Raw genomic sequence first — 26,967 nt, 5'->3', positions numbered from 1 at the left:
CTTCTCTCGGTGCCAAAAAGACCATGCCACCTTGTTCCGTGTTGCTCTCTGCCTCCTGTGCTGCTTTCTCGCTCATGTGCTTCTCTTTTGCCAATCACAAAGGAACCAAAGTGTTGATCTTGTTCAAGCAGCACAGCCACGAAGCTGAATGAATCTAATCAATCAAATGCTATATTCTTTTACTTCTCTTTTTCCATTTTGTACTCAATATTCGTTTTCACCATTTTTTTGCTTGCTTCGATCCATTTTATTCATTCAACTGACATGCAAAGATGCTCCTAAAAACACAGGAGAGTTGGTTGTGGCAACCACCTCTCCTGTGTTTTTAGGAGGGCATTAGACTCGGACCCTATGTTGCTGAAAACAATATTTCAAACAACAATATTCTTAAAAACGATATTATCTAACAAATATAAAAATGTTCTTGATAACAATATTCTATACCGAGATATTTTTGCATCACAATATTTTTTCTGATGTTTATGTGCTACAATATTTTAAACGCAGCGTAACACAAACCCTGGACAGTAGACAATGAAGCAATAGTTGACTCCAACTTAAGCAACAGGCCATCCACTGTGAATCAAGAACATAAAATATCATCAAGAGATTCTACTAAAGTAAAGATAACATACCCAACTGCTGTCAGGTGCCAGATCCAAGTCTCCGGGAAATGCTTCCGGACCTGCTCTTCCACCTTCGGTTGAGATTCTGGTAGGACATTGGCCTGCGGAACTGAGTTAGCTGGTATGGCTCCTAAGAGAAAATAAAGACAACTATTGTAACTGAGCAGAAGACCGTGATATTTAGCCTCAATGAACCACCGGATAGACCTGCTGAGTGAGATCCAGGTAGGAGGTCTAGAGCGTGCAATAAATCTCTCTCGCTGCACATTCCTGATACAGTCTCTTTGGCATGATTTATCAGTCAAAGAGTGAGGATTTGACAACATGTTTGTGTAAATTTTGGTGAAAAATGTATTATTGAGTGTAGAAAATGCTTCTCATCCACTCATTCTTTTTCACTATCACTGCCTGTCTCTGCCTCTCAAGTATCAGTTCGTGCAGATGTCTGGAATAAAGGGGCCGATTAAGATGGATGTCGGACAAGCGTCTGACTGCCATCGTTGCAGAACGGGATAGACTAACAGGTAGCCGGTGGTCCCACCTGCCAAATTAGGATCTGACCGCCATGGAGGTGCCCGGAAACATGCCTATTTGTATAGAGGCTTGTGATGTGGCCCGTAGAAGTACCGTACCACAAGTCCCAATGCAAAGAGGCATGTTTTCAAACATCCCTGCACCCCGTGGCAGGCATTGCACGATGCAGGGATGTTTATGGGGGCACCACAAGGCCCATGGAGGCTACGGGAGACAGGGGCCCTGCTACGGGTCTCAAAAAAGCCTTTCCGCCAGATTTTTCACCTCTGAAGAACCGACGTGAAATTGCTGGCGGAAAGGTGGATTGTAATCCCCACGGCAGTGCCTGAGAAGGCACTGCCTCCATTGTGGGGAATGCGATCGGACCGACTGCCCGACTGCCTCAAAGAGCCAGTTGGAAGCTGTCAGTCGGTCTCTGGACCAATGTGGTCGGATTGACCGCATCCTAATGCGGCGGTCTGACCGAGGTTAGAGATGTCAGTGGGACCGATGGTATGTCAGTGTTGGTCCCACCGACATCATAATTGGCCCCAACGTTTTTAACACTTTTTGACCAACCAGAGCTTGTTTTCTTGATTGGACACCAACTAAGTGTTTTTTAAATGTATGTGGATTAGTCCAAGCAGCTGTCTTACATATGCCAGCTAAAGGAATGTTACCTAGAATCACCTTTCTTTCTAGTAGAAGGTGCTTTTGGATCGATGGTAATGTACATTTGCGTTTAATGTAACATATCTGGATGCGTTGTACTATCCATCATGCAATTCCTGCTTTTGAAATTGTGTTTAATTTTCTAGGGTTTGAGAGCACAACAAATAACTGCTGTGCTTTCCTAAAGGTTTTAGTCCTATCAATGTAATACAGAAAATGCTCTTTTAACATCAAGTGTGTGTAGGAATCTCTCTGCAACTGTCTCCAGTTTAGAAAAATACACAGGGAGGTCTAGTGTTTTATTTAAGGAGGTACGACTTTTGGAAGAAGCTGTGGGTTCATCCGTAGTCGCACCTTGTCTTGGAAAACCTGAAAGTACGGTCCTTCTATTGTGAAGGCATGTAATTCGCTAACCCCTGTCAATGATGTGATAACTACCAAGAAAGTAACCTTCCATGACAGGAACTGTAGGGGCAGGAATGCAAAGATTCAAAAGGTGTGGACATAAGTCTTGTAAGTTACACATTGAAATTCCATGCTGGGACTGGAGTACTCACGGAGGGATAATTCTTTTAGGGCCTTCCATGAAAGCTTTAATGACCTGTACGCGATAAAGAGAACCGTCCTTATGATTTTCCAGGTATGCTGCAATTGCAAGGTGCAGTTGTATGGAAGTGTATGCTAGCTTTGATTTTTGAAGGTGTAGCAGATAACATACTATCTTTTGTAACATGGGTAGACATAGGTCTATGTGTTGAGCCTTACAGTAATGGACAAATCTATTCCATATAGCAGCATAGTAGGCTCAAGTTGTTGGATGCCGTGCCTCTTCAAGAATGTCCATACACTCTGGAAGCAAATGCAAGTATCCAAATTATATGACTTCAGGGGCCAAATCCCGAGGTTCAGTTGTTAGGGATTGCGGTGACTGGCTCTGGTCCGCTGCGAGTGAGAAGGACTGGTGTGTTGGAAAGCTTCTCATGAGGCATATAGTTACATGTCTGGTGTCGCCCATGCAGTGGAGGTAGAATTGGAGGACTTTGGGGTGGACTTCCCACTTGTGGACTTGTTGCTGCATTCTGCTGAGCAGGTCTGCTACCGAATTGTCCTATCCCGGAAGATATTCTGCAAGGAGTTTGATGTGAGGGCAAAGAGACCAATGCCAAGTGTCTCCTGCACCAAACGAGGCAACTGTATTGAATGGGTGCCCCCCCCCCAGCTTTTTTATGTAATACATTGCCGTCATGTTGTCTGATCAGAGAACAGCTTTCTGAGTTACAGTGGTGACAAAGGCTTTTTAATGCTAACTGTATGGCTACAAGTTCTAGTACGCAAATGTGTAGAGTTTGTTGCTGATCGGTCCATGTACCATGGACTATGATATCCTCCATATGCGCTCCCCATCCTAAGAGTGATGCATCTGTGGTAATTGTCAGTTGGTGTATTGGGCCAAAAAAGGTATGCCCTTGAGTAGATTGGCTGTGAACCACCTTTGCAGTGACCGATGGACCGTGGGTGGAATCAACACTAGATCATCTAAACTGCCCTTCGCCGGTGACCATTCAGATACTATACACTCTTCTAGGGGATCCATGTGAAGCCTGGCATGCGGGGCAATCGCTATACAGGATGCCATCATACCCTAGAGGTTCATCACTACTCTGCCTGGCAGATGTGGCTGAAAAAGAGCTAGTTGGTTCTGGAGAGAAGCTTTGGCTGTAAGAGAGTTTAGAGTCGCTCCCATACACATTTGTATCTGGAGAGGTGGTAAGTGATATTTTGTTGCATTGATTGTGAAACCCAATTTGTGCACCAAGCTGATGGTAGTCTGTATATCTTGCAGGCATTTGCACTCTTTATCAGCCAATCATCCAGGTATGGGAACACAAGAATGTTGTGTCTTCTCAAATGTGCTGCTACAACTGCCAGGCATTTGGTAAAGACTCTTGGTGCTGTCTTCACCCGAAGGGCAGCACCTTGAACTGGTAAGGATGGCCACTTATCATAAATCTGATGTATGGACGATGTGCTGGATGAATGGGGACGTGAAAGTAAGCGTCCTTACCAAATGGAAGTGTTCCGATAATATGTATTGATTAAGAGGGCAGAGATCCAATATTAGTCTCAACGTGCTGTCCTTCTTGGGTATCAAAAAGTATATGGAATGCACGCCTCTTCCGAGATGTTCTTTTGGAAAAAGCGCTATGGAGTCTTTCAATAGCAGAGATTTTACCTCCTCTTTAAGAAGGTAGAGGTGCTGAGGGTTGAGTGTTTGTGTGGTGGTATGTTTGGAGGTTGTGAAGTAAGTTCTAGGTAGTATCCACGATAAACAATGGACAGCACCCACTGGTCAGTTGTTATTTCGGGCCAGAGGTAATGGTATTGCTGTAATGTTCCCCAACAGGTGCTGTATGATCGGGGGAAGTTGTGGTGAGTCATAGTTTTGAAGTAGAGGCTCCCTTTCTGGTGGTACCTTAAACTTTCCCTCTTTGACTACACCATTTAAATCTACTTCCATAGTATCCCTTAGCAGTTTTCTGGTGGTATGCCTTCTGTTGTTTCTGACAGGACTGTGTGTCAGTGGAGGTGGTTTTGGCTGCACCCCTGCGCTGAAACCTGTGAAAGGGCTGCTGTCTAGGTGTTGTGGACTGTGGCCCCCCCCATGAATTTCATGATTTGTTTGCATTTTTTTAAAACAAATTCTAATTGGGTATCCATCTCTGGGACAAAAAGGTGTTCCCCATCAAAAGGGACTTTTAAGAGGTGCTGCAGAATCTCAGATTTAAAGCCTGATATGCATAGCCAAGCATTCCTGTGTAGAATGTTTGAGGAGTTAATTCCTTGTGCAGGCCAAGGTGCCGCGAATAGTTGCGCTGGAGATTAGTTTGCCCTCAAACACTAATTCCTCATATCTTGGTTTGTACTGATCCAGGAGATATTGTAACAGTCCCTCGATTTCATCCCATGTTGCTCAGTTGTAACATGAGAGGAGGTCGACTAAACTGGTTATGCACCAACGATTGACAAGTCCTACTGCCACTTGTTTGCCTGCTGCATCTATTCACTTATTGTCCTTATCTGGAGGATGTGTGCCACCCGTACTCTGGGAAGCTGCCCTTTTCCTAGCTGTTGTGACTCGGAAATCTGCTGTAGGATGTCCCTAAATAAAGAGCGGATCATTGGGTGAAGGTTTGTATTTTTGCTAATTAGTTACGAGGAGTTAATACCCTTCAATTAACTGGGTCTTTAAATACTTCTGTAGAGACTTTAAGCATTGACCCTATCATAAACAAATACTGCACTGAGCGCTCAGTCTTTGAGTGTTTCAACTAAAAATTCTCCTCCTCCTCCGTGGTGTGTATAAGAACTTTGTGATAGCTGTGCGCTGTAGAGCACTATGAAATTATGTAGTGTCATCTAGTGGTGATACCTTGGCTGTTGTCTGTACATCTATGACTGGGTCTGGTAAAACAACGTCATAGGCTCCCCATGGATCTGGACTATCTGGGGGCACTCCCTGATAATCATCGTCCTGAGTGTACTGTGCAGGGCTGCCTGTATCAATGTCACCTGAAGTGTCAAGTGGCATAGGGTTAGTTGCTTTGTGTTCCATAGTCTTTATCTGCGGAGGCGGCTGGTTTTGAGCAATAGCCTGCTGTGTCCTTTTATAGCTTGATTTATTTTGGTAATTTTCAGCCTCCAAAAGTCTTTTCATGTTCATAAGTCCTTAGAGATTTTCAAAGACATTGCCCTCATCCTCAACTTTAACTGTGACTTGAACCTTCTGATGTGGCAAATCCTTTTTTTGGGTGCTCCTATGGGACTGAAGCCATTGTCATTGATGACTTTGATTCCAAAGTCGTTTTATGCGTCAATGATGTTTGCATACTCAACGTCATGTCTAGTCAACTCCGATGAATTTGCCGGCACCGAAGAAGTAAGTGGCGCCAATAGTATGCTTGACATCAAAAGCTATGAAGGCATCAATGGCTTTGTCAGCACTGAATGTTGCTTTGGCTTTGAGAGCTGAATGTCCCCTTCAGTTTTGCCCTGAGCCCAATTGAGATCGACGCCATCATCCTGTCTCAGCTCCATTGGGCTATTGGTGTCGATCATAGCCCGAAGGCTGTGGAGCACCAAGGCGGTGTTGAATGGACATTCGAGGTAACTGTGAGATGTGTGGGTGGGTCTGATGACCGGATCTTGTAGTCGTGGGATCTTCCTGGAGCTCTAGAACTGGTGATGAGGTTTCATCCTTTCTTCGCTGCCTGTCTAGGAGTTATTCTTCCGCAGAGAATTCTGCCTCGCCACCATCTCTTTGTTGTGACCTAAGCGTTGATCACATCGAGAGCGAAGCATTTTCTTGTTCTTGAACAGATTGCAGACTCTGCAATCCTGTTTGTTATGCTCTGGCGACAGGCAAAGGTTGCAAATGTCGCGCTGATTTGAGTATGTGTACTTCACCCCATATCGTTGGCACTTTTGAAAGAGCCTGTCTTTTACGGTCCATTACCTGAAGTCGAGCATTCTCATGGCATGGAGGAAGAGGTATTTTCAAGGCAGCCACCTTAGGAGTTTTGAAGAAGGCCACCAGATACAACGTCAACAATCACCGACAGTGTTGTCGTTCGATTCCGTTCCTTTGTCTCCAAATCTTGAGGACGCCGAAGTTGCACAGAGCTCCAGCGCTATATGTTGAGACCGATGGCAGAAAAAAGTCAATCTAACAATGGAGCTGTAGAGCTTGCGCATTTACTTGAAGAGGAGGTGTCTCAACGTCATGTCGGCAACAAAGAATGCTTTAAAAAAAATAAGTTGTAAAGTCTGGGCCCAACGCTAGATGTCAGCAGTGTGAATGGTCAGGTTATCTACAGCCAGCACATGCTACAAATATATCTTTTTGTTCTCAACAAGCAATCATTGCCAGAAAAGTCTCTGGCACTTAAGGGAACTACTTTTTGTGTGAATGAATTCCTTCTGATATGGCTGAATGCCGCCATTCAGAGTGAGGTTAGCCAATGGCTGAAGTGGACTGACTCACTTCCCCATGCTGCAAGCTGTAGTGAGCAAAATAAAAATGTGAAGGACACAACAGACCAATGGGTGAAGAGGGCAGGCTGACAGCTGGGCATATTGTGTGTATAATTTTAATAAAATCAGAAGGTTCTAACTAACCCCAGACATAAAATGCTGAATTTTGAAAGAACAACACTGAAGCATTGGGTGGGGGTAACTGTCACAATTGTTAGTGAAGAAGCTGGGGGTGGGGTATAGGCGTATGTCCTGTTTAAGGCAACGAAATGTGCCTCCAACTGATGATGTCCCTGCCGAGACTCGAATCCCATTCCCCAGCTTCGTAGTTGATCGCTCTAGTTGTGAGGCCACACCCCCTCCTTCAAGTCATATATTGAAAGAAGCTTGAAACCAGAGGCATGAGAAATTTGTTTGTGGGCAGCACCACATTATTAAGAGTGGGAGGAACAAAATGCAATGCTGCAAATTGTCTCCAATCAGTAGTGCATGCGTTCCTCACACTGGCACTGAAGATATTAAAAATGTTCTGTCGAGCTTTATTCTGAGGGTGACCAGGTATACAAACAAGCCAATAGGTCTGGGGTTGGCTGCCAGCTTTTTGGCTTTGCTAGGAAGTTTCTGGGCACTGCTCAAGGTAGATAAAAACAACATCTGCTAACATCAAAACTATATTTTGGTTTCAAAAAGAACACATTGCCAGAATAGTCTCTGGCACTGAAGGTGAACTACTCTGGGCCTTATTACGATGTGTATTACATTTGCGGAAAGGAACCACCTGAAGTATTTTGATGTGACCGCCCATAGGGGGGTCGCAAACCTCAATTTCTCAATGGAAGCTTGTGCGGCGGGTCGAAAAGGCCACACGGTGCAGGGGTGTTGAGGGGGGCACTATAGGTGCCCCCATGCCCTATTGCAGAGGGCCAGGGGTTCTTGCTAGAGGCCCCCAAATTCAGTTTCCGACTGCCAAACCATGCTGGAAAGGCCAGCATGGATTTGCTGTCAGAAACCAACATCATAATCCTGATGGCAGAGCCGAGCCTGGCTTTGCTGTCATTATAGGGATTACTATTCCGCTCCTGTTCCAACGGGTTCGCAGAGCCCATCGGCAGAGGAGCTGAATGTCACCACTGGTTTCCTTCTGACCACTGTCAACAAAATATGACTATCAGAGGGAAACCCAGGATGTCATGGCGGAGAGCCTACGACCGCTGGTCAGAGGCTTTCTGCCCGACATCCTAATAGGGCCATGTGTGTGGATGTGCTCCTTGTCAAAAGACAGAATGCCATGACAGAAGTGGGCTTCCCCATGCTGTATGCTGTAGTGGGTGGAAGAAAAATGTGAATGACACAATAACAGACTAATAAATCAAGAGGACTAACTGAAAAGCCCTGATAAGTATTTTACACATATATTTTTACAAATGATCCAAACGGCTTACCTAATGCCAGTCCTAATGAAAAAACGTAGAATAACATAGAACACATTATGGGCACATATTTAAAATTTCACATAGTATTAATAATGTGCAAGTTTATGTTAAGACACTTCCAAATAATGCTATTATTAAATAAGCCACTCCCTTTTCCCTGCCTAGACAGAGACAAAGCTCAGAGGAAGGTTTGTAAACGTGGACTTTGCTCAAGGCACCTTTGTAATAAGATAGATGTTTATTTAAATCCTGCTGTGCTTCAGGAATGAGGTGAAGCAGCACATCAAATGAGACTGTGAAGCAATTACTCTCTCTGCAAGGTGTGAGGAACAGAAAAAACAGGTGTGGATCACCCGGGACATTATTTACATACACCTGAACCTCTCTTCAAAATAAAGACATTGATTTTTCTGAATGACAACTGCTGGCCTGCCAGGACAGATGCTGAAAAACCAGGGACCCTTCAGGAAGATCCGGGACATCTGGTCACCCCTTCTATTCTATCTTCAGATGGACTGCAGGCACCTTGCCCTCCTGGTCACCACATGCCTGTTTTGGGTGGCATTGTCCCCTCTGAATGTAGAGCAGGGAATCTGCACTCACAGACCACGGCTTGCACAGGTTGCAAGATACAGAAAAGACAGGTTCGCTTACCATGGATCTTAGACATGAACGCAGAAGCAACCTCAAGAAGGCCTCCTCTGGCTTGAGAAACAGGAAGAGATGAAACAGGCGGGGGAACACCAAAGCAGGACTGGAACGAGCAAGGGAGCACAAGACCACAGCAGTGGGGTGAGGCTTAGGCTCAGTACGAGGGGGTTCATGAATGTGTGTGTTGGGGTGGTGGCAGGGCTGTTTGATTATTTATGTGTATCAGTATACAAATTAAAAAAGAAAGTACTTTTCAAATGTTAACATCTCCAAAATGTCCTGGTATGATACCAGTGCTAATGGGCCACCTTGTGATCTATGTGGACAAGCCAGCTAAATCACAGTAGCCACTGGGTGCAGACAGATGTTCAAATATCCGTTCTCTGTATATTCTATTGTATTCTATATGTATGTATGTAATGTGTATGTGTGTGTTATATCTTGTGTGGTGACAATACCTTCTGCCAGACAGGTAAAGCTGTCTGTAGGTGAGACCTAAAAAAGATGTGCAAAGGTTGGTCGCACACTGCTCGTCACACCTGCACCTGCGCGCCATGAGAGGTACTCTACCTGTTTTAATTACTTTTTGGCAGTCCACGCGGCACCCCTATACACTTACCTGCTCCCTGCTGACGAGAGGCAACTACCTCGAAACACGTGTCTAGGGATGGCTAATGCGACACATACTTTTTCGTAAACACTGTGGCATAGGCGTACTCGCCGTCGCCACTTCATTGACCATAGTTCCTTGGGGCAACTTGCTGGTGTGACGAGCAGAGTGTGACCAATCAGTATTTGATTTATTACGGCTCCCTTGAGCCAACGGGCTGACGAGCCTTGGACCTGCACCTGCGCGCCATGAGAGGTACTCTACCTGTTTTAATTACTTTTTGGCAGTCAACGCGGCACCCCTATACACTTACCTGCTCCCTGCTGACGAGAGGCAACTACCTCGAAACACGTGTCCAGGGATGGCTAATGCGACACATACTTTTTCGTAAACACTGTGGCATAGGCGTACTCGCCGTCGCCACTTCATTGACCATAGTTCCTTGGGGCAACTTGCTGGTGTGACGAGCAGAGTGCGACCAATCAGTATTTGATTTATTACGGCTCCCTTGAGCCAACGGGCTGACGAGCCTTGGACCTGCACCTGCGCACCATGAGAGGTACTCTACCTGTTTTAATTACTTTTTGGCAGTCCACGCGGCACCCCTATACACTTACCTGCTCCCTGCTGACGAGAGGCAACTACCTCGAAACACGTGTCCAGGGATGGCTAATGCGACACATACTTTTTTGTAAACACTGTGCCATAGGCGTACTCGCCGTCGCCACTTCATTGACCATAGTTCCTTGGGGCAACTTGCTGGTGTGATGAGCAGAGTGCGACCAATCAGTATTTGATTTATTACGGCTCCCTTGAGCCAACGGGCTGACGAGCCTTGGACCTGCACCTGCGCGCCATAAGAGGTACTCTACCTGTTTTAATTACTTTTTGGCAGTCCACGCGGCACCCCTATACACTTACCTGCTCCCTGCTGACGAGAGGCAACTACCTCGAAACTCGTGTCCAGGGATGGCCAATGCGACACATACTTTTTCGTAAACACTGTGGCATAGGCGTACTCGCCGTCGCCACTTCATTGACCATAGTTCCTTGGGGCAACTTGCGGGTGTGACGAGCAGAGTGCGACCAATCAGTATTTGATTTATTACGGCTCCCTTGAGCCAACGGGCTGACAAGCCTTGGACCTGCACCTGTGCGCCATGAGAGGTACTCTACCTGTTTTAATTACTTTTTGGCAGTCCACGCGGCACCCCTATACACTTACCTGCTCCCTGCTGACGAGAGGCAACTACCTCGAAACACGTGTCCAGGGATGGCTAATGCGACACATACTTTTTCGTAAACACTGTGGCATAGGCGTACTCGCCGTCGCCACTTCATTGACCATAGTTCCTTGGGGCAACTTGCTGGTGTGACGAGCAGAGTGCGGCCAATCAGTATTTGATTTATTACGGCTCCCTTGAGCCAACGGGCAGACGAGCCTTGGACCTGCAACTGCGCGCCATGAGAGGTACTCTACCTGTTTTAATTACTTTTTGGCAGTCCACGCGGCACCCCTATACTCTTACCTGCTCCCTGCTGACGAGAGGCAACTACCTCGAAACACGTGTCCAGGGATGGCTAATGCGACACATACTTTTTCGTAAACACTGTGGCATAGGCGTACTCGCCGTCGCCACTTCATTGACCATAGTTCCTTGGGGCAACTTGCTGGTGTGACGAGCAGAATGCGACCAATCAGCATTTGATTTATTACGGCTCCCTTGAGCCAACGGGCTGACGAGCCTTGGACCTGCACCTGCGCGCCATGAGAGGTACTCTACCTGTTTTAATTACTTTTTGGCAGTCCACACGGCACCCCTATACACTTACCTGCTCCCTGCTGACGAGAGGCAACTACCTCGAAACACGTGTCCAGGGATGGCTAATGCGACACATACTTTTTCGTAAACACTGTGGCATAGGCGTACTCGCCGTCGCCACTTCATTGACCATAGTTCCTTGGGGCAACTTGCTGGTGTGACGAGCAGAGTGCGACCAATCAGTATTTGATTTATTACGGCTCCCTTGAGCCAACGGGCTGACGAGCCTTGGACCTGCACCTGCGCGCCATGAGAGGTACTCTACCTGTTTTAATTACTTTTTGGCAGTCCACGCGGCACCCCTGTACACTTACCTGCTCCCTGCTGACGAGAGGCAACTACCTCGAAACACGTGTCCAGGGATGGCTAATGCGACACATACTTTTTCGTAAACACTGTGGCATAGGCGTACTCGCCGTCGCCACTTCATTGACCATAGTTCCTTGGGGCAACTTGCTGGTGTGACGAGCAGAGTGCGACCAATCAGTATTTGATTTATTACGGCTCCCTTGAGCCAACGGGCTGACGAGCCTTGGACCTGCACCTGCGCGCCATGAGAGGTACTCTACCTGTTTTAATTACTTTTTGGCAGTCCACGCGGCACCCCTATACACTTACCTGCTCCCTGCTGACGAGAGGCAACTACCTCGAAACACGTGTCCAGGGATGGCTAATGCGACACATACTTTTTCGTAAACACTGTGGCATAGGCGTACTCGCCGTCGCCACTTCATTGACCATAGTTCCTTGGGGCAACTTGCTGGTGTGACGAGCAGAGTGCGACCAATCAGTATTTGATTTATTACGGCTCCCTTGAGCCAACCGGCTGACGAGCCTTGGACCTGCACCTGCGCGCCATGAGAGGTACTCTACCTGTTTTAATTACTTTTTGGCAGTCCACGCGGCACCCATATACACTTACCTGCTCCCTGCTGACGAGAGGCAACTACCTCGAAACACGTGTCCAGGGATGGCTAATGCGACACATACTTTTTCGTAAACACTGTGGCATAGGCGTACTCGCCGTCGCCACTTCATTGACCATAGTTCCTTGGGGCAACTTGCTGGTGTGACGAGCAGAGTGCGGCCAATCAGTATTTGATTTATTACGGCTCCCTTGAGCCAACGGGCAGACGAGCCTTGGACCTGCAACTGCGCGCCATGAGAGGTACTCTACCTGTTTTAATTACTTTTTGGCAGTCCACGCGGCACCCCTATACTCTTACCTGCTCCCTGCTGACGAGAGGCAACTACCTCGAAACACGTGTCCAGGGATGGCTAATGCGACACATACTTTTTCGTAAACACTGTGGCATAGGCGTACTCGCCGTCGCCACTTCATTGACCATAGTTCCTTGGGGCAACTTGCTGGTGTGACGAGCAGAATGCGACCAATCAGCATTTGATTTATTACGGCTCCCTTGAGCCAACGGGCTGACGAGCCTTGGACCTGCACCTGCGCGCCATGAGAGGTACTCTACCTGTTTTAATTACTTTTTGGCAGTCCACACGGCACCCCTATACACTTACCTGCTCCCTGCTGACGAGAGGCAACTACCTCGAAACACGTGTCCAGGGATGGCTAATGCGACACATACTTTTTCGTAAACACTGTGGCATAGGCGTACTCGCCGTCGCCACTTCATTGACCATAGTTCCTTGGGGCAACTTGCTGGTGTGACGAGCAGAGTGCGACCAATCAGTATTTGATTTATTACGGCTCCCTTGAGCCAACGGGCTGACGAGCCTTGGACCTGCACCTGCGCGCCATGAGAGGTACTCTACCTGTTTTAATTACTTTTTGGCAGTCCACGCGGCACCCCTGTACACTTACCTGCTCCCTGCTGACGAGAGGCAACTACCTCGAAACACGTGTCCAGGGATGGCTAATGCGACACATACTTTTTCGTAAACACTGTGGCATAGGCGTACTCGCCGTCGCCACTTCATTGACCATAGTTCCTTGGGGCAACTTGCTGGTGTGACGAGCAGAGTGCGACCAATCAGTATTTGATTTATTACGGCTCCCTTGAGCCAACGGGCTGACGAGCCTTGGACCTGCACCTGCGCGCCATGAGAGGTACTCTACCTGTTTTAATTACTTTTTGGCAGTCCACGCGGCACCCCTATACACTTACCTGCTCCCTGCTGACGAGAGGCAACTACCTCGAAACACGTGTCCAGGGATGGCTAATGCGACACATACTTTTTCGTAAACACTGTGGCATAGGCGTACTCGCCGTCGCCACTTCATTGACCATAGTTCCTTGGGGCAACTTGCTGGTGTGACGAACAGAGTGCGACCAATCAGTATTTGATTTATTACGGCTCCCTTGAGCCAACGGGCTGACGAGCCTTGGACCTGCACCTGCGCGTCATGAGAGGTACTCTACCTGTTTTAATTACTTTTTGGAAGTCCACGCGGCACCCCTATACACTTACCTGCTCCCTGCTGACGAGAGGCAACTACCTCGAAACACGTGTCCAGGGATGGCTAATGCGACACATACTTTTTCGTAAACACTGTGGCATAGGCGTACTCGCCGTCGCCACTTCATTGACCATAGTTCCTTGGGGCAACTTGCTGGTGTGACGAGCAGAGTGCGACCAATCAGTATTTGATTTATTACGGCTCCCTTGAGCCAACGGGCTGACGAGCCTTGGACCTGCACCTGCGCGCCATGAGAGGTACTCTACCTGTTTTAATTACTTTTTGGCAGTCCACGCGGCACCCCTATACACTTACCTGCTCCCTGCTGACGAGAGGCAACTACCTCGAAACACGTGTCCAGGGATGGCTAATGCGACACATACTTTTTCGTAAACACTGTGGCATAGACGTACTCGCCGTCGCCACTTCATTGACCATAGTTCCTTGGGGCAACTTGCTGGTGTGACGAGCAGAGTGCGACCAATCAGTATTTGATTTATTACGGCTCCCTTGAGCCAACGGGCTGACGAGCCTTGGACCTGCACCTGCGCGCCATGAGAGGTACTCCACCTGTTTTAATTACTTTTTGGCAGTCCACGCGGCACCCCTATACACTTACCTGCTCCCTGCTGACGAGAGGCAACTACCTCGAAACACGTGTCCAGGGATGGCTAATGCGACACATACTTTTTCGTAAACACTGTGGCATAGGCGTACTCGCCGTCGCCACTTCATTGACCATAGTTCCTTGGGGCAACTTGCTGGTGGGACGAGCAGAGTGCGACCAATCAGTGTTTGATTTATTACGGCTCCCTTGAGCCAACGGGCTGACGAGCCTTGGACCTGCACCTGCGCGCCATGAGAGGTACTCTACCTGTTTTAATTACTTTTTGGCAGTCCACGCGGCACCCCTATACACTTACCTGCTCCCTGCTGACGAGAGGCAACTACCTCGAAACACGTGTCCAGGGATGGCTAATGCGACACATACTTTTTCGTAAACACTGTGGCATAGGCGTACTCGCCGTCGCCACTTCATTGACCATAGTTCCTTGGGGCAACTTGCTGGTGTGACGAGCAGAGTGCGACCAATCAGTATTTGATTTATTACGGCTCCCTTGAGCCAACGGGCTGACGAGCCTTGGACCTGCACCTGCGCGCCATGGGAGGTACTCTACCTGTTTTAATTACTTTTTGGCAGTCCACGCGGCACCCCTATACACTTACCTGCTCCCTGCTGACGAGAGGCAACTACCTCGAAACCCGTGTCCAGGGATGGCTAATGCGACACATACTTTTTCGTAAACACTGTGGCATAGGCGTACTCGCCGTCGCCACTTCATTGACCATAGTTCCTTGGGGCAACTTGCTGGTGTGACGAGCAGAGTGCGACCAATCAGTATTTGATTTATTACGGCTCCCTTGAGCCAACGGGCTGACGAGCCTTGGACCTGCACCTGCGTGCCATGAGAGGTACTCTACCTGTTTTAATTACTTTTTGGCAGTCCACGCGGCACCCCTATACACTTACCTGCTCCCTGCTGATGAGAGGCAACTACCTCGAAACACGTGTCCAGGGATGGCTAATGCGACACATACTTTTTCGTAAACACTGTGGCATAGGCGTACTCGCCGTCGCCACTTCATTGACCATAGTTCCTTGGGGCAACTTGCTGGTGTGACGAGCAGAGTGCGACCAATCAGTATTTGATTTATTACGGCTCCCTTGAGCCAACGGGCTGACGAGCCTTGGACCTGCACCTGCGCGCCATGAGAGGTACTCTACCTGTTTTAATTACTTTTTGGCTGTCCACGCGGCACCCCTATACACTTACCTGCTCCCTGCTGACGAGAGGCAACTACCTCGAAACACGTGTCCAGGGATGGCTAATGCGACACATACTTTTTCGTAAACACTGTGGCATAGGCGTACTCGCCGTCGCCACTTCATTGACCATAGTTCCTTGGGGCAACTTGCTGGTGTGACGAGCAGAGTGCGACCAATCAGTATTTGATTTATTACGGCTCCCTTGAGCCAACGGGCGACGAGCCTTGGACCTGCACCTGCGCGCCATGAGAGGTACTCTACCTGTTTTAATTACTTTTTGGCAGTCCACGCGGCACCCCTATACACTTACCTGCTCCCTGCTGACGAGAGGCAACTACCTCGAAACACGTGTCCAGGGATGGCTAATGCGACACATACTTTTTTGTAAACACTGTGCCATAGGCGTACTCGCCGTCGCCACTTCATTGACCATAGTTCCTTGGGGCAACTTGCTGGTGTGACGAACAGAGTGCGACCAATCAGTATTTGATTTATTACGGCTCCCTTGAGCCAACGGGCTGACGAGCCTTGGACCTGCACCTGCGCGTCATGAGAGGTACTCTACCTGTTTTAATTACTTTTTGGCAGTCCACGCGGCACCCCTATACACTTACCTGTTCCCTGCTGACGAGAGGTAACTACCTCTAAACTCGTGTCCAGGGATGGCCAATGCGACACATACTTTTTCGTAAACACTGTGGCATAGGCGTACTCGCCGTCGCCACTTCATTGACCATAGTTCCTTGGGGCAACTTGCGGGTGTGACGAGCAGAGTGCGACCAATCAGTATTTGATTTATTACGGCTCCCTTGAGCCAACGGGCTGAATAGCCTTGGACCTGCACCTGCGCGCCATGAGAGGTACTCTACCTGTTTTAATTACTTTTTGGCAGTCCACGCGGCACCCCTATACACTTACCTGCTCCCTGCTGACGAGAGGCAACTACCTCGAAACACGTGTCCAGGGATGGCTAATGCGACACATACTTTTTCGTAAACACTGTGGCATAGGCATACTCGCCGTCGCCACTTCATTGACCATAGTTCCTTGGGGCAACTTGCTGGTGTGACGAGCAGAGTGCGGCCAATCAGTATTTGATTTATTACGGCTCCCTTGAGCCAACGGGCAGACGAGCCTTGGACCTGCAACTGCGCGCCATGAGAGGTACTCTACCTGTTTTAATTACTTTTTGGCAGTCCACGCGGCACCCCTATACTCTTACCTGCTCCCTGCTGACGAGAGGCAACTACCTCGAAACACGTGTCCAGGGATGGCTAATGCGACACATACTTTTTCGTAAACACTGTGGCATAGGCGTACTCGCCGTCGCCACTTCATTGACCATAGTTCCTTGGGGCAACTTGCTGGTGTGACGAGCAGAGTGCGACCAATCAGTATTTGATTTATTACGGCTCCCTTGAGCCAACGGGCTGACGAGCCTTGGACCTGCACCTGCGCGCCATGAGAGGTACTCCACCTGTTTTAATTACTTTTTGGCAGTCCACGCGGCACCCCTATACACTTACCTGCTCCCTGCTGACGAGAGGCAACTACCTCGAAACACGTGTCCAGGGATGGCTAATGCGACACATACTTTTTCGTAAACACTGTGGCATAGGCGTACTCGCCGTCGCCACTTCATTGACCATAGTTCCTTGGGGCAACTTGCTGGTGGGACGAGCAGAGTGCGACCAATCAGTGTTTGATTTATTACGGCTCCCTTGAGCCAACGGGCTGACGAGCCTTGGACCTGCACCAGCGCGCCATGAGAGGTACTCTACCTGTTTTAATTACTTTTTGGCAGTCCACGCGGCACCCCTATACACTTACCTGCTCCCTGCTGACGAGAGGCAACTACCTCGAAACACGTGTCCAGGGATGGCTAATGCGACACATACTTTTTCGTAAACACTGTGGCATAGGCGTACTCGCCGTCGCCACTTCATTGACCATAGTTCCTTGGGGCAACTTGCTGGTGTGACGAGCAGAGTGCGACCAATCAGTATTTGATTTATTACGGCTCCCTTGAGCCAACGGGCTGACGAGCCTTGGACCTGCACCTGCGCGCCATGAGAGGTACTCTACCTGTTTTAATTACTTTTTGGCAGTCCACGCGGCACCCCTATACACTTACCTGCTCCCTGCTGACGAGAGGCAACTACCTCGAAACCCGTGTCCAGGGATGGCTAATGCGACACATACTTTTTCGTAAACACTGTGGCATAGGCGCACTCGCCGTCGCCACTTCATTGACCATAGTTCCTTGGGGCAACTTGCTGGTGTGACGAGCAGAGTGCGACCAATCAGTATTTGATTTATTACGGCTCCCTTGAGCCAACAGGCTGACGAGCCTTGGACCTGCACCTGCGTGCCATGAGAGGTACTCTACCTGTTTTAATTACTTTTTGGCAGTCCACGCGGCACCCCTATACACTTACCTGCTCCCTGCTGACGAGAGGCAACTACCTCGAAACACGTGTCCAGGGATGGCTAATGCGACACATACTTTTTCGTAAACACTGTGGCATAGGCGTACTCGCCGTCGCCACTTCATTGACCATAGTTCCTTGTGGCAACTTGCTGGTGTGACGAGCAGAGTGCGACCAATCAGTATTTGATTTATTACGGCTCCCTTGAGCCAACGGGCGACGAGCCTTGGACCTGCACCTGCGCGCCATGAGAGGTACTCTACCTGTTTTAATTACTTTTAGGCAGTCCACGCGGCACCCCTATACACTTACCTGCTCCCTGCTGACGAGAGGCAACTACCTCGAAACACGTGTCCAGGGATGGCTAATGCGACACATACTTTTTCGTAAACACTGTGGCATAGGCGTACTCGCCGTCGCCACTTCATTGACCATAGTTCCTTGGGGCAACTTGCTGGTGTGACGAGCAGAGTGCGACCAATCAGTATTTGATTTATTACGGCTCCCTTGAGCCAACGGGCTGACGAGCCTTGGACCTGCACCTGCGTGCCATGAGAGGTACTCTACCTGTTTTAATTACTTTTTGGCAGTCCACGCGGCACCCCTATACACTTACCTGCTCCCTGCTGACGAGAGGCAACTACCTCGAAACACGTGTCCAGGGATGGCTAATGCGACACATACTTTTTCGTAAACACTGTGGCATAGGCGTACTCGCCGTCGCCACTTCATTGACCATAGTTCCTTGGGGCAACTTGCTGGTGTGACGAGCAGAGTGCGACCAATCAGTATTTTTTATTTATTACGGCTCCCTTGAGCCAACGGGCGACGAGCCTTGGACCTGCACCTGCGCGCCATGAGAGGTACTCTACCTGTTTTAATTACTTTTTGGCAGTCCACGCGGCACCCCTATACACTTACCTGCTCCCTGCTGACGAGAGGCAACTACCTCGAAACACGTGTCCAGGGATGGCTAATGCGACACATACTTTTTCGTAAACACTGTGGCATAGGCGTACTCGCCGTCGCCACTTCATTGACCATAGTTCCTTGGGGCAACTTGCTGGTGTGACGAGCAGAGTGCGACCAATCAGTATTTGATTTATTACGGCTCCCTTGAGCCAACGGGCTGACGAGCCTTGGACCTGCACCTGCGCGCCATGAGAGGTACTCTACCTGTTTTAATTACTTTTTGGCAGTCCACGCGGCACCCATATACACTTACCTGCTCCCTGCTGACGAGAGGCAACTACCTCGAAACACGTGTCCAGGGATGGCTAATGCGACACATACTTTTTCGTAAACACTGTGGCATAGGCGTACTCGCCGTCGCCACTTCATTGACCATAGTTCCTTGGGGCAACTTGCTGGTGTGACGAGCAGAGTGCGACCAATCAGTATTTGATTTATTACGGCTCCCTTGAGCCAACGGGCTGACGAGCCTTGGACCTGAACCTGCGCGCCATGAGAGGTACTCTACCTGTTTTAATTACTTCTTGGCAGTCCACGCGGCACCCCTATACACTTACCTGATCCCTGCTGACGAGAGGCAACTACCTCGAAACACGTGTCCAGGGATGGCCAATGCGACACATACTTTTTCGTAAACACTGTGGCATAGGCGTACTCGCCGTCGCCACTTCATTGACCATAGTTCCTTGGGGCAACTTGCGGGTGTGACGAGCAGAGTGCGACCAATCAGTATTTGATTTATTACGGCTCCCTTGAGCCAACGGGCTGACGAGCCTTGGACCTGCACCTGCGCGCCTTGAGAGGTACTCTACCTGTTTTAATTACTTTTTGGCAGTCCACGCGGCACCCCTATACACTTACCTGCTCCCTGCTGACGAGAGGCAACTACCTCGAAACACGTGTCCAGGGATGGCTAATGCGACACATACTTTTTCGTAAACACTGTGGCATAGGCGTACTCGCCGTCGCCACTTCATTGACCATAGTTCCTTGGGGCAACTTGCTGGTGTGACGAGCAGAGTGCGGCCAATCAGTATTTGATTTATTACGGCTCCCTTGAGCCAACGGGCAGACGAGCCTTGGACCTGCAACTGCGCGCCATGAGAGGTACTCTACCTGTTTTAATTACTTTTTGGCAGTCCACGCGGCACCCCTATACTCTTACCTGCTCCCTGCTGACGAGAGGCAACTACCTCGAAACACGTGTCCAGGGATGGCTAATGCGACACATACTTTTTCGTAAACACTGTGGCATAGGCGTACTCGCCGTCGCCACTTCATTGACCATAGTTCCTTGGGGCAACTTGCTGGTGTGACGAGCAGAGTGCGGCCAATCAGTATTTGATTTATTACGGCTCCCTTGAGCCAACGGGCAGACGAGCCTTGGACCTGCAACTGCGCGCCATGAGAGGTACTCTACCTGTTTTAATTACTTTTTGGCAGTCCACGCGGCACCCCTATACTCTTACCTGCTCCCTGCTGACGAGAGGCAACTACCTCGAAACACGTGTCCAGGGATGGCTAATGCGACACATACTTTTTCGTAAACACTGTGGCATAGGCGTACTCGCCGTCGCCACTTCATTGACCATAGTTCCTTGGGGCAACTTGCTGGTGTGACGAGCAGAATGCGACCAATCAGCATTTGATTTATTACGGCTCCCTTGAGCCAACGGGCTGACGAGCCTTGGACCTGCACCTGCGCGCCATGAGAGGTACTCTACCTGTTTTAATTACTTTTTGGCAGTCCACACGGCACCCCTATACACTTACCTGCTCCCTGCTGACGAGAGGCAACTACCTCGAAACACGTGTCCAGGGATGGCTAATGCGACACATACTTTTTCGTAAACACTGTGGCATAGGCGTACTCGCCGTCGCCACTTCATTGACCATAGTTCCTTGGGGCAACTTGCTGGTGTGACGAGCAGAGTGCGACCAATCAGTATTTGATTTATTACGGCTCCCTTGAGCCAACGGGCTGACGAGCCTTGGACCTGCACCTGCGCGCCATGAGAGGTACTCTACCTGTTTTAATTACTTTTTGGCAGTCCACGCGGCACCCCTGTACACTTACCTGCTCCCTGCTGACGAGAGGCAACTACCTCGAAACACGTGTCCAGGGATGGCTAATGCGACACATACTTTTTCATAAACACTGTGGCATAGGCGTACTCGCCGTCGCCACTTCATTGACCATAGTTCCTTGGGGCAACTTGCTGGTGTGACGAGCAGAGTGCGACCAATCAGTATTTGATTTATTACGGCTCCCTTGAGCCAACGGGCTGACGAGCCTTGGACCTGCACCTGCGCGCCATGAGAGGTACTCTACCTGTTTTAATTACTTTTTGGCAGTCCAGGCGGCACCCCTATACACTTACCTGCTCCCTGCTGACGAGAGGCAACTACCTCGAAACACGTGTCCAGGGATGGCTAATGCGACACATACTTTTTCGTAAACACTGTGGCATAGGCGTACTCGCCGTCGCCACTTCATTGACCATAGTTCCTTGGGGCAACTTGCTGGTGTGACGAACAGAGTGCGACCAATCAGTATTTGATTTATTACGGCTCCCTTGAGCCAACGGGCTGACGAGCCTTGGACCTGCACCTGCGCGTCATGAGAGGTACTCTACCTGTTTTAATTACTTTTTGGCAGTCCACGCGGCACCCCTATACACTTACCTGCTCCCTGCTGACGAGAGGCAACTACCTCGAAACACGTGTCCAGGGATGGCTAATGCGACACATACTTTTTCGTAAACACTGTGGCATAGGCGTACTCGCCGTCGCCACTTCATTGACCATAGTTCCTTGGGGCAACTTGCTGGTGTGACGAGCAGAGTGCGACCAATCAGTATTTGATTTATTACGGCTCCCTTGAGCCAACGGGCTGACGAGCCTTGGACCTGCACCTGCGCGCCATGAGAGGTACTCTACCTGTTTTAATTACTTTTTGGCAGTCCACGCGGCACCCCTATACACTTACCTGCTCCCTGCTGACGAGAGGCAACTACCTCGAAACACGTGTCCAGGGATGGCTAATGCGACACATACTTTTTCGTAAACACTGTGGCATAGGCGTACTCGCCGTCGCCACTTCATTGACCATAGTTCCTTGGGGCAACTTGCTGGTGTGACGAGCAGAGTGCGACCAATCAGTATTTGATTTATTACGGCTCCCTTGAGCCAACGGGCTGACGAGCCTTGGACCTGCACCTGCGCGCCATGAGAGGTACTCCACCTGTTTTAATTACTTTTTGGCAGTCCACGCGGCACCCCTATACACTTACCTGCTCCCTGCTGACGAGAGGCAACTACCTCAAAACACGTGTCCAGGGATGGCTAATGCGACACATACTTTTTCGTAAACACTGTGGCATAGGCGTACTCGCCGTCGCCACTTCATTGACCATAGTTCCTTGGGGCAACTTGCTGGTGGGACGAGCAGAGTGCGACCAATCAGTGTTTGATTTATTACGGCTCCCTTGAGCCAACGGGCTGACGAGCCTTGGACCTGCACCTGCGCGCCATGAGAGGTACTCTACCTGTTTTAATTACTTTTTGGCAGTCCACGCGGCACCCCTATACACTTACCTGCTCCCTGCTGACGAGAGGCAACTACCTCGAAACACGTGTCCAGGGATGGCTAATGCGACACATACTTTTTCGTAAACACTGTGGCATAGGCGTACTCGCCGTCGCCACTTCATTGACCATAGTTCCTTGGGGCAACTTGCTGGTGTGACGAGCAGAGTGCGACCAATCAGTATTTGATTTATTACGGCTCCCTTGAGCCAACGGGCTGACGAGCCTTGGACCTGCACCTGCGCGCCATGAGAGGTACTCTACCTGTTTTAATTACTTTTTGGCAGTCCACGCGGCACCCCTATACACTTACCTGCTCCCTGCTGACGAGAGGCAACTACCTCGAAACCCGTGTCCAGGGATGGCTAATGCGACACATACTTTTTCGTAAACACTGTGGCATAGGCGTACTCGCCGTCGCCACTTCATTGACCATAGTTCCTTGGGGCAACTTGCTGGTGTGACGAGCAGAGTGCGACCAATCAGTATTTGATTTATTACGGCTCCCTTGAGCCAACGGGCGACGAGCCTTGGACCTGCACGTGCGCGCCATGAGAGGTACTCTACCTGTTTTAATTACTTTTAGGCAGTCCACGCGGCACCCCTATACACTTACCTGCTCCCTGCTGACGAGAGGCAACTACCTCGAAACACGTGTCCAGGGATGGCTAATGTGACACATACTTTTTCGTAAACACTGTGGCATAGGCGTACTCGCCGTCGCCACTTCATTGACCATAGTTCCTTGGGGCAACTTGCTGGTGTGACGAGCAGAGTGCGACCAATCAGTATTTGATTTATTACGGCTCCCTTGAGCCAACGGGCTGACGAGCCTTGGACCTGCTCCTGCGTGCCATGAGAGGTACTCTACCTGTTTTAATTACTTTTTGGCAGTCCACGCGGCACCCCTATACACTTACCTGCTCCCTGCTGACGAGAGGCAACTACCTCGAAACACGTGTCCAGGGATGGCTAATGCGACACATACTTTTTCGTAAACACTGTGGCATAGGCGTACTCGCCGTCGCCACTTCATTGACCATAGTTCCTTGGGGCAACTTGCTGGTGTGACGAGCAGAGTGCGACCAATCAGTATTTGATTTATTACGGCTCCCTTGAGCCAACGGGCGACGAGCCTTGGACCTGCACCTGCGCGCCATGAGAGGTACTCTACCTGTTTTAATTACTTTTTGGCAGTCCACGCGGCACCCCTATACACTTACCTGCTCCCTGCTGACGAGAGGCAACTACCTCGAAACACGTGTCCAGGGATGGCTAATGCGACACATACTTTTTCGTAAACACTGTGGCATAGGCGTACTCGCCGTCGCCACTTCATTGACCATAGTTCCTTGGGGCAACTTGCTGGTGTGACGAGCAGAGTGCGACCAATCAGTATTTGATTTATTACGGCTCCCTTGAGCCAACCGGCTGACGAGCCTTGGACCTGCACCTGCGCGCCATGAGAGGTACTCTACCTGTTTTAATTACTTTTTGGCAGTCCACGCGGCACCCATATACACTTACCTGCTCCCTGCTGACGAGAGGCAACTACCTCGAAACACGTGTCCAGGGATGGCTAATGCGACACATACTTTTTCGTAAACACTGTGGCATAGGCGTACTCGCCGTCGCCACTTCATTGACCATAGTTCCTTGGGGCAACTTGCTGGTGTGACGAGCAGAGTGCGACCAATCAGTATTTGATTTATTACGGCTTCCTTGAGCCAACGGGCTGACGAGCCTTGGACCTGAACCTGCGCGCCATGAGAGGTACTCTACCTGTTTTAATTACTTCTTGGCAGTCCACGCGGCACCCCTATACACTTACCTGATCCCTGCTGACGAGAGGCAACTACCTCGAAACACGTGTCCAGGGATGGCCAATGCGACACATACTTTTTCGTAAACACTGTGGCATAGGCGTACTCGCCGTCGCCACTTCATTGACCATAGTTCCTTGGGGCAACTTGCGGGTGTGACGAGCAGAGTGCGACCAATCAGTATTTGATTTATTACGGCTCCCTTGAGCCAACGGGCTGACGAGCCTTGGACCTGCACCTGCGCGCCATGAGAGGTACTCTACCTGTTTTAATTACTTTTTGGCAGTCCACGCGGCACCCCTATACACTTACCTGCTCCCTGCTGACGAGAGGCAACTACCTCGAAACACGTGTCCAGGGATGGCTAATGCGACACATACTTTTTCGTAAACACTGTGGCATAGGCGTACTCGCCGTCGCCACTTCATTGACCATAGTTCCTTGGGGCAACTTGCTGGTGTGACGAGCAGAGTGCGGCCAATCAGTATTTGATTTATTACGGCTCCCTTGAGCCAACGGGCAGACGAGCCTTGGACCTGCAACTGCGCGCCATGAGAGGTACTCTACCTGTTTTAATTACTTTTTGGCAGTCCACGCGGCACCCCTATACTCTTACCTGCTCCCTGCTGACGAGAGGCAACTACCTCAAAACACGTGTCCAGGGATGGCTAATGCGACACATACTTTTTCGTAAACACTGTGGCATAGGCGTACTCGCCGTCGCCACTTCATTGACCATAGTTCCTTGGGGCAACTTGCTGGTGTGACGAGCAGAATGCGACCAATCAGCATTTGATTTATTACGGCTCCCTTGAGCCAACGGGCTGACGAGCCTTGGACCTGCACCTGCGCGCCATGAGAGGTACTCTACCTGTTTTAATTACTTTTTGGCAGTCCACACGGCACCCCTATACACTTACCTGCTCCCTGCTGACGAGAGGCAACTACCTCGAAACACGTGTCCAGGGATGGCTAATGCGACACATACTTTTTCGTAAACACTGTGGCATAGGCGTACTCGCCGTCGCCACTTCATTGACCATAGTTCCTTGGGGCAACTTGCTGGTGTGACGAGCAGAGTGCGACCAATCAGTATTTGATTTATTACGGCTCCCTTGAGCCAACGGGCTGACGAGCCTTGGACCTGCACCTGCGCGCCATGAGAGGTACTCTACCTGTTTCGATTACTTTTTGGCAGTCCACGCGGCACCCCTGTACACTTACCTGCTCCCTGCTGACGAGAGGCAACTACCTCGAAACACGTGTCCAGGGATGGCTAATGCGACACATACTTTTTCGTAAACACTGTGGCATAGGCGTACTCGCCGTCGCCACTTCATTGACCATAGTTCCTTGGGGCAACTTGCTGGTGTGACGAGCAGAGTGCGACCAATCAGTATTTGATTTATTACGGCTCCCTTGAGCCAACGGGCTGACGAGCCTTGGACCTGCACCTGCGCGCCATGAGAGGTACTCTACCTGTTTTAATTACTTTTTGGCAGTCCAGGCGGCACCCCTATACACTTACCTGCTCCCTGCTGACGAGAGGCAACTACCTCGAAACACGTGTCCCGGGTTAGCTAATGCGACACATACTTTTTCGTAAACACTGTGGCATAGGCGTACTCGCCGTCGCCACTTCATTGACCATAGTTCCTTGGGGCAACTTGCTGGTGTGACGAGCAGAGTGCGACCAATCAGTATTTGATTTATTACGGCTCCCTTGAGCCAACGGGCTGACGAGCCTTGGACCTGCACCTGCGCGTCATGAGAGGTACTCTACCTGTTTTAATTACTTTTTGGCAGTCCACGCGGCACCCCTATACACTTACCTGCTCCCTGCTGACGAGAGGCAACTACCTCGAAACACGTGTCCAGGGATGGCTAATGCGACACATACTTTTTCGTAAACACTGTGGCATAGGCGTACTCGCCGTCGCCACTTCATTGACCATAGTTCCTTGGGGCAACTTGCTGGTGTGACGAGCAGAGTGCGACCAATCAGTATTTGATTTATTACGGCTCCCTTGAGCCAACGGGCTGACGAGCCTTGGACCTGCACCTGCGCGCCATGAGAGGTACTCCACCTGTTTTAATTACTTTTTGGCAGTCCACGCGGCACCCCTATACACTTACCTGCTCCCTGCTGACGAGAGGCAACTACCTCGAAACACGTGTCCAGGGATGGCTAATGCGACACATACTTTTTCGTAAACACTGTGGCATAGGCGTACTCGCCGTCGCCACTTCATTGACCATAGTTCCTTGGGGCAACTTGCTGGTGGGACGAGCAGAGTGCGACCAATCAGTGTTTGATTTATTACGGCTCCCTTGAGCCAACGGGCTGACGAGCCTTGGACCTGCACCTGCGCGCCATGAGAGGTACTCTACCTGTTTTAATTACTTTTTGGCAGTCCACGCGGCACCCCTATACACTTACCTGCTCCCTGCTGACGAGAGGCAACTACCTCGAAACACGTGTCCAGGGATGGCTAATGCGACACATACTTTTTCGTAAACACTGTGGCATAGGCGTA

The 26,967-nt window shown here is 49.8% G+C and overlaps 1 protein-coding gene across 2 annotated transcripts in view; it reads right to left on the bottom strand.

Moving 5' to 3' along the window:
• Positions 1-26,967, bottom strand: part of LOC146812872 (alpha-2-macroglobulin-like protein 1) — a 315,529-nt gene that overhangs the window by 69,064 nt on the left and 219,498 nt on the right. For both annotated transcript variants that reach the window (XM_085619945.1, XM_085619946.1), the window contains one exon: positions 636-756. In XM_085619945.1, coding sequence (XP_085476071.1) covers positions 636-756 — 121 coding nt within the window. The remainder of the gene's footprint in view (positions 1-635; positions 757-26,967) is intronic.

This window comes from Triturus cristatus, chromosome 7 (assembly GCF_964204655.1).
Source record: "Triturus cristatus chromosome 7, aTriCri1.1, whole genome shotgun sequence".
NCBI lineage: Eukaryota > Metazoa > Chordata > Amphibia > Caudata > Salamandridae > Triturus > Triturus cristatus.
Note: the sequence above shows the minus strand (reverse complement) of the source record. Positions and strands in the feature narration are given on the sequence as shown.